Genomic DNA, 13,848 nt, shown 5'->3' on the forward strand with positions numbered 1-13,848 from the left:
GATATTACATCGGACTCTCTGGCATGCTGCCATTTTATTTCATGTAGGCCTAACCACTATCAGCCCAACAATGAAAACAAATGCACTTTAAAAATAAATGTAATTCGAACATACAAAAAGTGAAACAAATGTAAAGAAGTAATTGTAGGCCTATTTGTTTAGTTGGTGTGATTTTTGTAATGAATCAATTAGCCTAAATGTCTATAAATAGGGAGCTCCACCCGTGTAGGAGGACGCATAGTCATGGCGTGTCCTTTCATTGATGAGGTGGTGGATGAGGGAGCGATAATCATACGCAGGGCATTTCAAAGAGAGCGTACTTTCAGGGACAGGGCAGACCCGTTGGCTTTTTCTGACTACTACCTGCATGAGCGGTATAGATTCTCGAGGGAAGGGATAGCATATATTTGCAGATTACTGAGCCCACACATCGCAAATAGCACACGGCGCAATAAAGCGCTCACAGTCCCGTAGACTGTGTGCATTGCACTTCGCTTTTTTGCCAGCGGAACATTTTTGTACACAGTTGGAGATGCAGAGAACATAAGCAAAGCATCGGTTTGCCGCTCTGTACGAATTGTGTACCTGTCTTTAAAAAAATTACTCAATGTGTTCATCACCTTCCCTGGCCACAGAGCGATTCACAGTATTAAACAAGCCTTTTATGGAATCGCTGGTAAGTTAAAATAAGAACTATATAGAAAATGGAAATATTTATTGTCTGTTAATGTAAGACATGGCAATTGACAGACAAACACTTAACTTTTGTAGCTTTCCCAAATGTTATCGGAGCTCTGGACTGCACCCACGTGCGCATAAAGCGCCCGTCTGGTCCGCATGAAGCAGACTTCGTTAATAGGAAATCATTACACAGCATCAATGTACAGGTACAGTCCCACTGAGATTATATTGTAGGCTAGAAGCGATTGTTCTTTACAATAAGCTGGGCACCTGTGTTCTATTCATTGCAAATGCATTTACAATTCTATATATATATATATATATATATATATATATATATATATATATATATATATATATATATATATGTGTGTGTGTGTGTGTGTGTGTGTGTGTGTGTAAGTCCAGTGTAGTGACCTACATTTTTAATTATTTAGATGATTTGTGATGCAGACCGCATCATCACAAATGTAGAGGCAAAATGGCCTGGCTCAGTGCACGATTCCAGAATCTTTCGGGCCTCTTCTCTTTCCCACCAACTGGCACAAGGTATGTTAGTCACTTAACATATAGCAAAAACTACAGCTTTAAAAAAAACTTCAATTTTTTTTTTTTTTTATTCAGGTCAATTCTCAGGAGTTTTGCTGGGAGACAAGGGATATGCATGCCTGCCTTATCTCTTGACTCCCTATCAGGAGACGCAGACTGAGGCACAGCACAACTACAATATTGCCCATGCACGCACAAGAGCTCGTATAGAGATGGCATTTGGGCTCATCAAGTCAAGGTTCCAGTGCCTGAATTACCTCAGAGTGATTCCACAAAGGGCATGTGACATTGTACAGTAGTTGCATGTGTTGTGCTACATAACATTGCCTGCCTGAGGAGAGAGAGGCAACCAAGGATGGTTGTAGAGCAAGACTGGGACATTGACGGCATTTTTGATGACAATGAAATAGGCAGGGTTATAAGAGACCGTTATGCCAATAATTATTTTAGTTAATACTGTCCAAACCATGTTAAAGGTTTTCACTTTCCCCTTAATTTACCAGACACACAAGTCATATTTTATTTTTTTTATTTTATTTAGGTTGAAGCTGCCTGTTGGGTGTGAAAACATACAATTTAATGTGGTCAAAAAACAAAAAGGTCATGTGTCATTGTTTTAAATATGGCAGTTCTACTTGCATTTTTCTCAAGCTGTTGGATTTCCAGCTCCAACTTTCTCATCTTGAGTTTTTTATATTGGATGTCAGTATCTATGGCCTCCATTTGTTTCAGGAGATACCTTTTGTAGACTCCCTTTATGTTCTGGGTCTTGTAGGAACAGAAATGTATTTTATTTTTTTCAATTTGATCTAGTGCTCTTGGCACTTTTTTGTAATTTCTTAATACTCACTTGGTCACATGTCGTCCCAGACTGAGAGGGCTCTAGAAGGGTGTCAGCATCCTGTTGCCAATAATGGAAATACACACAATTTAGCACCTCACAGGTAGGCTATTAAAAATATAATTTGCAAATTTGTGCCTACCTCAGGCCTCCTTGAACATACTGACACGGTTTCCTCATCCTCCTCAACTGTAGATGGGCCTTCAACCTAAAACCATTAATTAAACTTGGTTTAATAAATAACCACTTGACAAATCAGTGCTTTAAACTCATGCTGTCATACTCACAGGGTTCAGCATGATGTCTGGTGGATCCAGAAAGCACACAGAATTTGGCATCACTATAAAACAAAAATATTTAGTTAGGAATGGAAGAATAAAAATAAATAAAATAAACAAAATACCTTTTAAGTAGTGATCTCTTATACTAGATGGAATGGATCCAGATGCTGTTCCCCTCTCTATTCCCTCAATGACAGGCCTCCCTTTATTCAGGTCTAATGCCAGCTCCTCTGCAGGAGTAAAGTTGGCTGTTGGTGGCCCTCCCCCAGTGCCAGCAACCTCACTCTTCTTTTTGGCAGCTGCAATTATTAAACATCATGAGACTGGACAGTTGTACATCAAGCTGGCTATGCTTAAGTACTTACATAGATTTATACTTTATAATTAATACTTACCATTCTGAACAATATTTTTATATTTTATTTTCACCTGCTGCCATGTTCTTTTTTCTTCACTTAATTTGCTGCTGTAAAAACACACACACACACACACACACACACACACACACACACATTTAATTTAACTTTAATAAAATATATAAAAATATAGTAAAATAATAATAAAAGTAAAATAAAATATAGTAATGTAGGCCTACATTAATTGCTACTTACGCATTGAGACGATCAGCAATTTCCTGCCAGCCTTTTTCTCTCGTTTTATTAATTGCTGCCGTATTTCCTTTTTTTGTAATCATGTGTTTAAATTCTTCGTAAGATTCGAGAAGTAATTGCTGCTCAGTTGCCGTGAACATCGCTGCTCTCTCTTTCCCTTTAGTTGCCATGTTAAATTGATGAATCTATGCTCCACCATCAGGGCTTCTTAAGAATAGCGTGCATGCGCAATTATCTAGACTAGATAAACCTGGTTCAAATTAGTGAGATTGCGTGAACTTGAATTACCTTTTATGAAACCGCCTTAAGCCCCAACTGATTTGTTATGTTAATTCAAGTCGGGTTTTGGAGCTTAATCCCCGCTTTTCTAAGCTTCTTTTATGAAACAACCCCCAGGGCCTATCAAGCTCCAAAAAAGCTAAAACAAGTGATAAAAGCACCTTAAAATGGTCTGTGAGAATCATTCACTGTATCTTCTGAGTCTTCTGAAGTCATATGACAGATTTGTTTGAGGAACAGACCAAAGTAAAATCTTGCCTTCCTCCGAAGCGCACATCTATCCCACATTTGGGGTTTTGAACTACATGAGTGTAAACAATAACAGTGTTTTCATATTTATATGAACTGTCACTTTAAGGGCCCGTTATGAGGCTGATAGGTCAATATTCTCCACTAGAGGACAGAGTGAACTGACCAGATCCTAAACACCAGCTCTACCACAAACATGGGCACTCTTAAACAACCTGTATTCAAACATTGAGAAACCACAGTGTCTGTAAGTTGTATATTATACGTTTTTTTATTATGAAAAAAAAAAAAAGTCTTAACAGTACCAGTGCTGATAATCATGTACATTTACAGTAAGGGTATACAAGTTCAGAGATTTCTTTCATATTTGTGTCATATAATACAGCATTCTTTGCAATCATAAAGGGAAGTTCACAAACCAGGAAAGTGAAATATTACCACTCTGTTTAAGAACCGTGTACTTTTCATACTTCATCGTGATGGATTATTTTAAATGCTTAGTTCCTTTTTTCAAATTTAGCCATTGAATGAATAAAGTTTTTCAAATCTATTATATGCTCAAATGTTTCAATTGACCCTGGGAGACCATTTAATTGTGTCAAACAGTATAATTAAGGCAAAATGCCTGGGTTAAGCACAAATTCAATGTTACAATTTTAAAATTTTAATGGAGATTTCAACTCCAGTGCAAATGATAGTGGCAGCTGTGAGAAAGATAAGCATTAAGAAAAGAGCAGAAAAATGGAAAAGGTTCTGATAACTTTCATTGTACACTATAAATATGTTCCTCTAGTTGCTTTTGATAAAATGTACATTTAAGGATATTTGTCTTTTTATATTAATTTGATATCAGTCTTTTGTGATTAACTTTTTTTTTTTTGCAGTGGATGTACAAACCTGATTACAAAAAAGTTGGAACACTGTACAAATTGTGAATAAAAACAGAATGCAATGATGTGGAAGTTTCAAATTTCAATATTTTATTCAAAATACAACAGATGACATATCAAATGTTTAAACTGAGAAAATGTATAATTTTGAGGAGAAAAAAAGTTGATTTAAAATTTTATGGCATCAACACAACTCAAAAAAGTTGGGACAAGGCCATGTTTACCACTGTGTGGCATCCCCTCTTCTTTTTATAACAGTATGCAAATGTCTGGGGATTGAGGGGACAAGTTTCTCAAGTTTAGGAATAGGAATGTTGTCCCATTCTTGTCTAATACAGGCTTCTAGTTGATCAACTGTCTTAGGTCTTCTTTGTTGCATCTTCCTCTTTATGATGCGCCAAATGTTTTCTATGGGTGAAAGATCTGGACTGCAGGCTGGCCATTTCAGTAACCGGGTCCTTCTTCCACGCAGCCATGATGTTGTAATTGATGCGGTATGTGACCTGGCATGGTCATGTTAGAAAATGCAAGGTTTTCCCTGAAAGAGACAACATCTGGATGGGAGCATATGTTGTTTTAGAACTTGGATATACCTTTCAGCATTGATGGTGCCTTTCCAGATGTGTAAGCTGCCCATGCAACCCCATACTATCAGAGAGGCAGTCTTCTGAACGGAGTGCTGATAACAACTTGGGTTGTCCTTGTCCTCTTTAGTCCGGTGACATGGCGTCCCAGTTTTCCAAAAAGAACTTCAAATTTTGATTCATCTGACTACAGAACAGTTTTCGACTTTGCCACAGTCCATTTTAAATGAGGCTTGGCCCAGAGAAAACACCTGCGCTTCTGGATCATGTTTAGATATGGTTTCTTTTTTGACCTATAGAGTTTTAGCCAGCAACGGAGAATGGCACGGTGGATTGTGTTCACCGACAATGTTTTCTGGAAGTATTCCTGAGCCCATGTTGTGATTTTCATTACAGTAGCGTTCATGTATGTGATGCAGTGCCGTCTAAGGGCCCGAAGATCACGGGTGATCACTGGGTTGTACATTATAATTAACTCAAATTATATATAGGGAATTTTAATAATTAATCAGGAATATGATTAATATATATATCTCATATGACAGTTACATTAAAATTATTGAAGATGAAAAATAGGTCAATTGTATATATCAATAACTCATTACAAGGCACTGTAATTAACTCATTAATATGCCACTATCCCATTCTTCATATCAATTATAGTGATATCTCTTACTGTAAATTACCGCAAATCAAACAGTGGTTTGTCCAGCAAACGGCCGTAAGATTAACTTAACTTTCAATAGGGTTATAACTTCTTATAATTCAAGGAAAAATGAAAACTCATTTTGAAAACCATGAAAAACATTCTCCTATCATTTTGAAATTTCAGTTACTGAAAAATAACGAGCTTGTAGCTAAGGATCAGACATTTCATTAACTCGTGATGTGAGCGTTTTAGACAGAAGCAATCATGAATATATATTGGTTTTTAATAATTGAACTAATAATACATCAAACTACAAATCACACAGAGTAAATACGCGTACGACAATACAGACAGTAAACTTTGTACAAGACATAACGGAATCCAAATGAGGGAGAGAGAGAGAGAGAATGAGTGAGAGAGGATTAAGAGAGAGAGGCGCGATCACAGAATTACGCGCTCAGTTATGCAAACTCACAGACAGTAACCCTTGAAAGACAACAACGAATCAAATCACCTTGAAAAGGTAATAGACAAACTTTAAGCAGCATTTAAATCTCTCTAGAAAATAATACTTGAATGTGGTCTCTTTGTGATTGGGCGTCTTCTCTCGTGTCTTCCGGGGCTGCTGCGGAATCGCGTGATATTTAAAAGGTCCAACAAAGTAATGTTTCAGAGTTCGTCTTCCACGTGTGGAGAGGCGAATAGGAGAATAAACTTAGTAATGAAAAGAAACGAAAACAACGGAGATGAAAGCTCCTGAAGGAGCCATGAGAACGGCTGTTCTCTCAGCCGCCGTGCTGATATTAACGACGATAGAAGAGGACCAAAAAGCAAAAGGGACAAGAGAGGGAGGAACTTCCTGGGTCAGTTCTTATGGCTTGACTGGTTCACGCCTCTGTTTGCGTGAACAACCAATGAACGTCCGTGATCTGAAGCGGGAAAAACGTTCCTTTGTCTCTGGGGAAACACCCACTTCTAATAAGTTACGTTTTATCGGATTTCAGCAGTGATATTCTAGCAAGTTCGTAATCCAGATTAATACATTTTTCATTAATTTCCTTTATATAAGTGAGTCCGTCAAAGCATGACGATTAAACAGATACATAATAATAAAATATATAACTGATAGAAACACGACGTTACATTCATATGCAGAATTACACACATTTAAAATTTGATTAACACAATAAAATTGTAGATACTCCAATTTTTGATTATGGAAAACATCTAATGCACCAAAAAAACAATACCCAGTACATCTTAGTAATACAATGACGAAGGTAAAGAACGTTAAGAAAGGTTTGTGTGTGTGTGTGTGTGTGTGTGTGTGCGTGCTTATGTGTGTGTGTGTGTGTGTGTTGTGGAATGTTTTTGGTCTTTCCTTTGAGGCTTGGTGCGTATCTCTGGACAGTCTCAATAGATGTAATAAAACTGTCACCCACGCCAGGATGTTGCCGACATCGCAGCGCCCCAAATGGTGAATTATGTTGGAAGATGTTGTAAAACGAAGGTCCTTGTTTACTCACGTTCTGGTCTTTGAGTGCAGAATATGTTAGAGAGTCAGGATTCATTAATATGGAACAGATGGATTAAATACCATCCGCTCATTAGTGCTACACGGGCATCCAGTATGATTTTCCGACCTTGACCCTTACGCACAGAGATTGTTACAGATTCTCTGAGTCTTTGGATGATATTATGCACTGTAGATGATGATAACTTCAAACTCTTTGCAATTTTTCTTTGAGAAACTCCTTTCTGATATTACTTCTCTATTTTTCACCGCAGCATTGGGGGAATTGGTGATCCATCTTGACTTCTGAGAGACACTGCCACTCGGAGAGGCTCTTTTTATACCCAATCATGTTGCCAATTGACCTTATAAGTTGCAAATTGGTCCTCCAGCTGTTATTAACTTTTCCGGCCTCTTATTGCTACCTGTCCCAACTTTTTTGGAAGGTGTAGCTCTCATGAAATCTAAGATGAGCCAATATTTGGCATGACATTTCAAAATGTCTCACTTTCAATATTTGATATGTTATCTGTATTCTATTGTGAATAAAATATAAGTTTATGAGATTTGTAAATTATTCCATTCCTTTTTTACTCACAATTTGTACAGTGTCCCAACTTTTTTGGAATCGGGTTTGTAATTTTGGATCAGTATAAATTTTATTCCATAAGTACGACTTAATATGTTTTGAGAGGGCCTGTGTCTTTGAAATGACTGTTCAGATTAGACACTTGATTCACTGAGTCATCGAAGTTTAAAAGATGAAACAAACACACCTACAATCACAATGTACAAAACCTAAAGACTGTTAAAGTGCAATGATTAAAAAATATATTGTATGACAACAACTAGGGTAGATGACAGAATTGCTATTTCAGGGAAATTTTCATGTGTTCTTGTTTTTGGTTAATCACTGATATTATGCAGGGAGTTATGTGTGTCAGGGGTTAGTCTATATAAACAACAACTTCTGTTTTTCAAACAGCAGTGGCAGACAGAGTTTCTTGATTGATACGACCATCACATTATGATGACCAAGCTCATTTTTCTAGCTGGTATGTGACTGTTGATCTTACAGAAATAATTTTTAAGAGCTTCAATGCCTTGGAGTGTTTTATATGTTACCATTTCTTTTTATCTTGTTTCAGGCTTTTCCTTGGCATTGTGTCACTTTGGTAAATTTCTTTTAATTTGTTGTTTCATTCCTAAATGTTTCAAAATCACTATACACTACTACTACTACTACTACTACTACTACTAATTTATCCATTCTGCGAACAGCTTTTCTTATGTAGGGTCATAGAATAAATATAATAACATTTGCTTATGATAATATTTGTGTGTGTATATATATATATATATATATATATATATATATATATATATATTGTAATTAATAATTGGATATTATATTGCTATATATTATATTATAATTTTAGTTATTTATTTCAGGATGGGCCTCCCAACTCGCATGCTACTTCACAAACTGGTCTCAGTACAGACCTGACGTTGGCAAGTACCTGCCAGAAAATGTGGATCCACATCTGTGCACTCATTTAATTTATGCTTTTTCCATAATTAATCAGGCAAATGAATTGGTCACGTACGAATGGAATGATGAAACTCTCTACAAATCTTTCAATGGACTTAAGGAAAAGTATATATCTGATGTTTTGTTTTTGAATGCATTTGATAAAATAAAATGCATTATGTTATTTTGAATAATGATTATTTGTCAGAGTGCAATACAGAAAATAATGATTCAAATATTTGACTTCACAGAAATCCCGGTCTGAAAACTCTCTTGGCTGTCGGAGGATGGAACTTTGGCACAGCTCAGTAAGAATGCATGCTCAAAACACAGAATTTTTAATGATTTGTGATAAAAAAAAATTGTTGGGCTGTAACGCATTACTTGATTAGCCTACATTTTTAGTAACAGAGTAATTTAACGCGTTATAATTTTCAAAATAATAATTAGAGTATAGTTACAAGCCGAGGTCTCCATACGTTACTGCCGTGTTACGTTGTTGACAGTATGCAGTGTTTTATAATCTATAGATAGTAAAAAGGATTTAGTAGGCCTATACTACATGCACTGTTGAGTCATGTGCCAGTGGATAAGAGACCTGCTCCCGCGAGCCCCTACACTATGGAAGCATATGGGTAGCAATATTCAATTTGGGATGTAATATGCAAAATGACAATGCAATATGTTAAATGATAATGCATTTCTGTATTTACATTTACATTTTCCAATACATTTGTGCAACGTTTGGTGCAAAATGAAAATTAAAATGAAATTACATAATTTTCATTTGCCATTTCATACACCAGTTTTAATATGTAAAATGAATACTAATTTGAAAGCTTTCTAAGTTGCAAAATTAAAATGAAAATGTATTACAGAAATGATTAGATATGTATAACATGTTCAAGCTAAAACTGTGGCAAAATAATCATTTAAATGCTATTTTTCTTAAATGCATTAACACTCACAGTCAAGACACTTACGATTGCAAGATTGTTTTGTCCTTGTCATGACGTATTTTTGGACGGATGCGACTTATACTTTGGGTTGAGTTATAGGGGGGGCTGGGTATACCCCACACTGTCTTAATACAGCCCTTTAAATAGGGTATAATTTAAAAATGAGCATCCCTCCAAAAAGATCCCTACATTTTTGTCTCTTTTCAAGTGTTACAGTAATGTATATAATTAAGTTGTATTCATAGGGGTTATTATAGCACAATTCTATAATAAGGGGGTTATTATAGAAGCCCCCTGGACCCCACTAATTTTCAAAGCCTGACTACGGCCATGGCTATAAACGATTAACTGAGATTCTATTTAGGCTATAACAAACGTTTGCAGCGTTGAGCAATGCAGTGCTGAAATTTGCATGTTCACAAATGCTCTCATTATGAAACATTCATTATGCATTTGTCTATTGTGTTAGAACAGAGATTTGTGAGATTGCGATGAAATGAGATGTCTTTTACAGATCATAAAAGCAGTGCTATTTGCTGCCATCCAAACAATGCATTCAGCAGCCTCTTGCTTTAGTTAAAAATAACTGTTCTGTGAATGTTGATGCTGTAATATATATTTATTAGGAGAGTGTATTAGGAGAGTGTAACCTATGCTGGGATTTCATAAATTTCATGGAGAAAAAGTATATGGTGTCCCATACTCAGAATTTGTGCTCTGCCCTTAAACCCATCCAAAGTGCTCAAACACAGCAGTGAACACACACACACTGTGAACACACACCCTGAACAGTGAGCAGCCATTTATGATACAGTGCCCAGGGAGCAGTTGGGGGATCAGTGCCTTGCTCAAAGGCACCTAAGTCATGGTATCGCCAGTCCGAGACTCAAACCAACAACCTTAGGGTTAGGAATCATACTTTCTAGGCCACTAGGCCACGACTTCCTCCAATACTTTGAAATAAAGTAATCATAAAAGTAACTTGATTACTTACGCCAAACTGGTGATAAACATAACTGTTTATTTCATTTTCATGAAACTTCTCGCAATGACTTCAGGTTTACTATCATGGTGTCCACATCAGCAAACCGGCAGACGTTTATTCAGTCCTCCATCACATTTCTGAGGAAATATGGCTTTGATGGTCTGGATCTGGACTGGGAGTATCCAGGTTCTCGTGGAAGTCCTCCAGAAGACAAGCAAAGGTTCACTCTGCTCTGTAAGGTACTTACAGTAAGATTTTTTTGTAAGATTTGTATTTTATATATAAATATATTATATTTATTTATTGTATTTGTATTTAGATTTTAAATTATATTCATTAAAAATTATTATATTGAATGCCAGATTTCCAACATGGACATTGATTTTTATTTATTATTTTATATTTCCATTATAAATATGTTTGTTTTAAAAGAAAACAGAGAAGAAGAAAAACATCTTAATCAACTGCAAACCTGTGACTATAACAGGAGCTCTTGGAAGCTTATGAGGCAGAGAGTGCTGCCACTGGACGCCCCAGACTCATGCTCTCTGCTGCAGTGGCTGCTGGGAAAGAAACCATTGATTCTGGTTATGAAATTGCAGAAATTGCCAAGTATGTCTCCTGAAGAGTTTTTGTTCCTTTTGAATGATGAAATATGAATATGTTTTAGAGAGCATACCTCAAAATACCAATTGAATAAATATTTAATGATTTCATTTGGTTGAATGTCTTGAGCCTGAACTGATGACTCTGAATTTACGTTTATTTTCTGGTAATGCAGGTATTTGGACTTCATTAATGTGATGACCTATGACTTCCATGGCTCATGGGAAACTGTTACTGGGCACAACAGTCCTCTGTACCGTGGCTCTGGGGAAACAGGAGACAAAATCTACTTAAATACTGTAAGAAGGCCTTATATCCTATTGAATTCTTAGCTTTTGACATATTATATAAATCATATAAATGATTGTGAATGATACTATGAGTCATTGTAAATAACAAGACGCTTGTAACATGCAACAGGAAATGAGTGATTTTTGTCATGACAATGCAGGATTTTGCAATGACATACTGGAAAGATCAGGGTGCCCCTGTGGAGAAGCTGAGGATGGGGTTTGCAACCTATGGAAGAACATTTCACTTGGCGTCTGCAGCCAGTGGAGTTGGAGCTCCAGCTAGTGGTCCTGGATCAGCTGGAAAGTACACCAGAGAGCCCGGATTCTGGTCCTATTATGAGGTCTTCCCACAATCTAAACACGTGCACTTTCATGATAATATGTTATTTGATTGTACACAATAAAATCATAAGACTTATGGACCAATATTCCTCCATCAGGTCTGTCCTTTCCTTCAAGGAACCACTGTGCAATGGATTGATGATCAGAAAGTTCCTTATGCAACCAAGGGTCAGGACTGGGTGGGATTTGACACCAAAGAAAGTTTTGAGACTAAAGTAAATGCCTCATAAAAGTTACATAAAATGTGATGCAATATCATGTTTAGAATAATTAGATCTGGTCTGCTTCAGGTGAACTATCTAAAGGAGAAAAAGTTTGGAGGAGCTTTCGTCTGGACTCTGGATCTTGATGACTTTACAGGACAGTTCTGTGGGCAGGGCAAATACCCTCTCATTGGACAGCTCCATACACTTCTTAATAATGGTATGTCTCATATCTTAATGAAGCCCATTTTAGCACAGAAGACAAAAAAGTTGTGTTTTATTAAAACGTATTTATAAAATAATTAGAAATGGTGAGATACTTAGTTTTATAATCATGAGAGAAAAAGTCGAAGGTATAAAATCATCATTAGGAGACAAACAGTCTTAGTATCTCATAATTTCGACGTTTGATCTCGTAACTGACTTAATATGCCATTATTTTTTCTTATAATAATGATTTAGTATTTCATAATTTCAAATTTTTCTCAAAATTACTTTGTATCTCATCATTTTGACCTTGTATGTCATAAATTTTTATGGCATACTTTTTTTATTATGTGGCAGAAATGGGCTTCAATACATGTCTGATACATCACACCTGTACAAAGATTATAAAGAAAAAAATATATATAAAATGTCACCCCGTCGTGATTTATTTTGTGATAATGTCGGATTGACTGTACATTATCCCACTTATTGCATGACTACACTCCATAAATTAATAAATGTATGTGAAATATTGATTTGACTTGAGTTCATGATGGTTCATTACCTGTCCTTTATCTTAAAGTTTTTGCTAAAAAAACAAAAACAAAACAAAAAACAATAGTCCATAAAATGATCGGCTGAGCAACAAGATGAACACTGCCACAATATCACACCAATTTTCATATGGAAGTCTTCTGAGGTCTTTTTCATTCAAATTGATAACTTGCATGCAAGATGGCACCAGATGCATTAGTATGAAACATAACAGAGCTTAATGTATCAGATATGAATGTATCACTGATTTCAGTCACAGTATTGCTATGATGAAGACAAATTTTAGCAAATATCAGACAGCTGGATGCCACAACTGACCAATCAGGTATTCCAGAGCCGTATAATAAACTAGATTCATAACTGGAAAACTAAGATAAAATATCAAATTCAAATTTTCCTCTCCAGATACTCAACCTGTCTCTCAAAATACAACAAATGAGCCTGGTGAGACCACAACAACTGCATCTACTGCCATATTTCAACCCACAAGACCTCATGTTGTCCCGACAGCTCTGTCAGAGTTCTGTGTAGGCAAACCAGATGGGTTAATTGTAAATGCAGATGACCTGAAGACCTTCATTCAGTGTTCTAATGGCAGGACCTTTGTTCAGATATGCCCTTCAAACACAGTCTACAATCCCAGCTGCAAGTGCTGTGACTGGCCTAAGAATTAACCTTGTGTTGTCACTGTAACAGTATTTTTTTTTCATTACTATTTGCCACCAGCAGGGCCGGCTTTGCCGACAGGCGACACAGGCGGCCGCCTGGGGCGCCATCTGCTGGACGGGGCGCAAAATTGCAGAATTAAAAAAAAAAAAGTTAATTAAATGTATGTATCATTTTATGAAAGCTGCGCACATGCTGTACACTTTTACTGTGCACTGTCCACACACTGCTTGTATTTGTCCATTTCTTTTACTAGATTTACAATCCTAAAAAACGACTAACTAAAAAACGAGTCACTCTGACAGGCAGCTGTCAAACTCAGCTGCTCAGCAACCGGGAGTGGTGCGAAAACATCTGACAGCTGGTTTTAGCGC

General features: G+C 36.5%; 1 protein-coding gene and 1 pseudogene across 1 annotated transcript; both read left to right on the forward strand.

The window, feature by feature from the left end:
• Positions 1 to 243: 243 nt before the first annotated feature.
• LOC132129006 (putative nuclease HARBI1) lies at positions 244 to 1,684 on the forward strand (annotated as a pseudogene).
• A 6,422-nt stretch (positions 1,685 to 8,106) lies between these two features.
• Positions 8,107 to 13,532, forward strand: LOC132129422 (acidic mammalian chitinase-like). The gene is made up of 11 exons (XM_059541010.1): positions 8,107 to 8,182; positions 8,276 to 8,302; positions 8,580 to 8,784; positions 8,910 to 8,966; positions 10,676 to 10,841; positions 11,090 to 11,214; positions 11,384 to 11,507; positions 11,660 to 11,842; positions 11,942 to 12,058; positions 12,134 to 12,266; positions 13,214 to 13,532. Exons 1-11 carry the CDS (start codon positions 8,155 to 8,157, stop codon positions 13,480 to 13,482), a joined length of 1,434 nt encoding a protein of 477 aa, XP_059396993.1. The 5' UTR covers positions 8,107 to 8,154; the 3' UTR covers positions 13,483 to 13,532.
• Positions 13,533 to 13,848: the final 316 nt, after the last annotated feature.

Source organism: Carassius carassius, chromosome 46, assembly GCF_963082965.1.
Source record: "Carassius carassius chromosome 46, fCarCar2.1, whole genome shotgun sequence".
In the NCBI taxonomy this organism is placed as follows: Eukaryota; Metazoa; Chordata; class Actinopteri; order Cypriniformes; family Cyprinidae; genus Carassius; species Carassius carassius.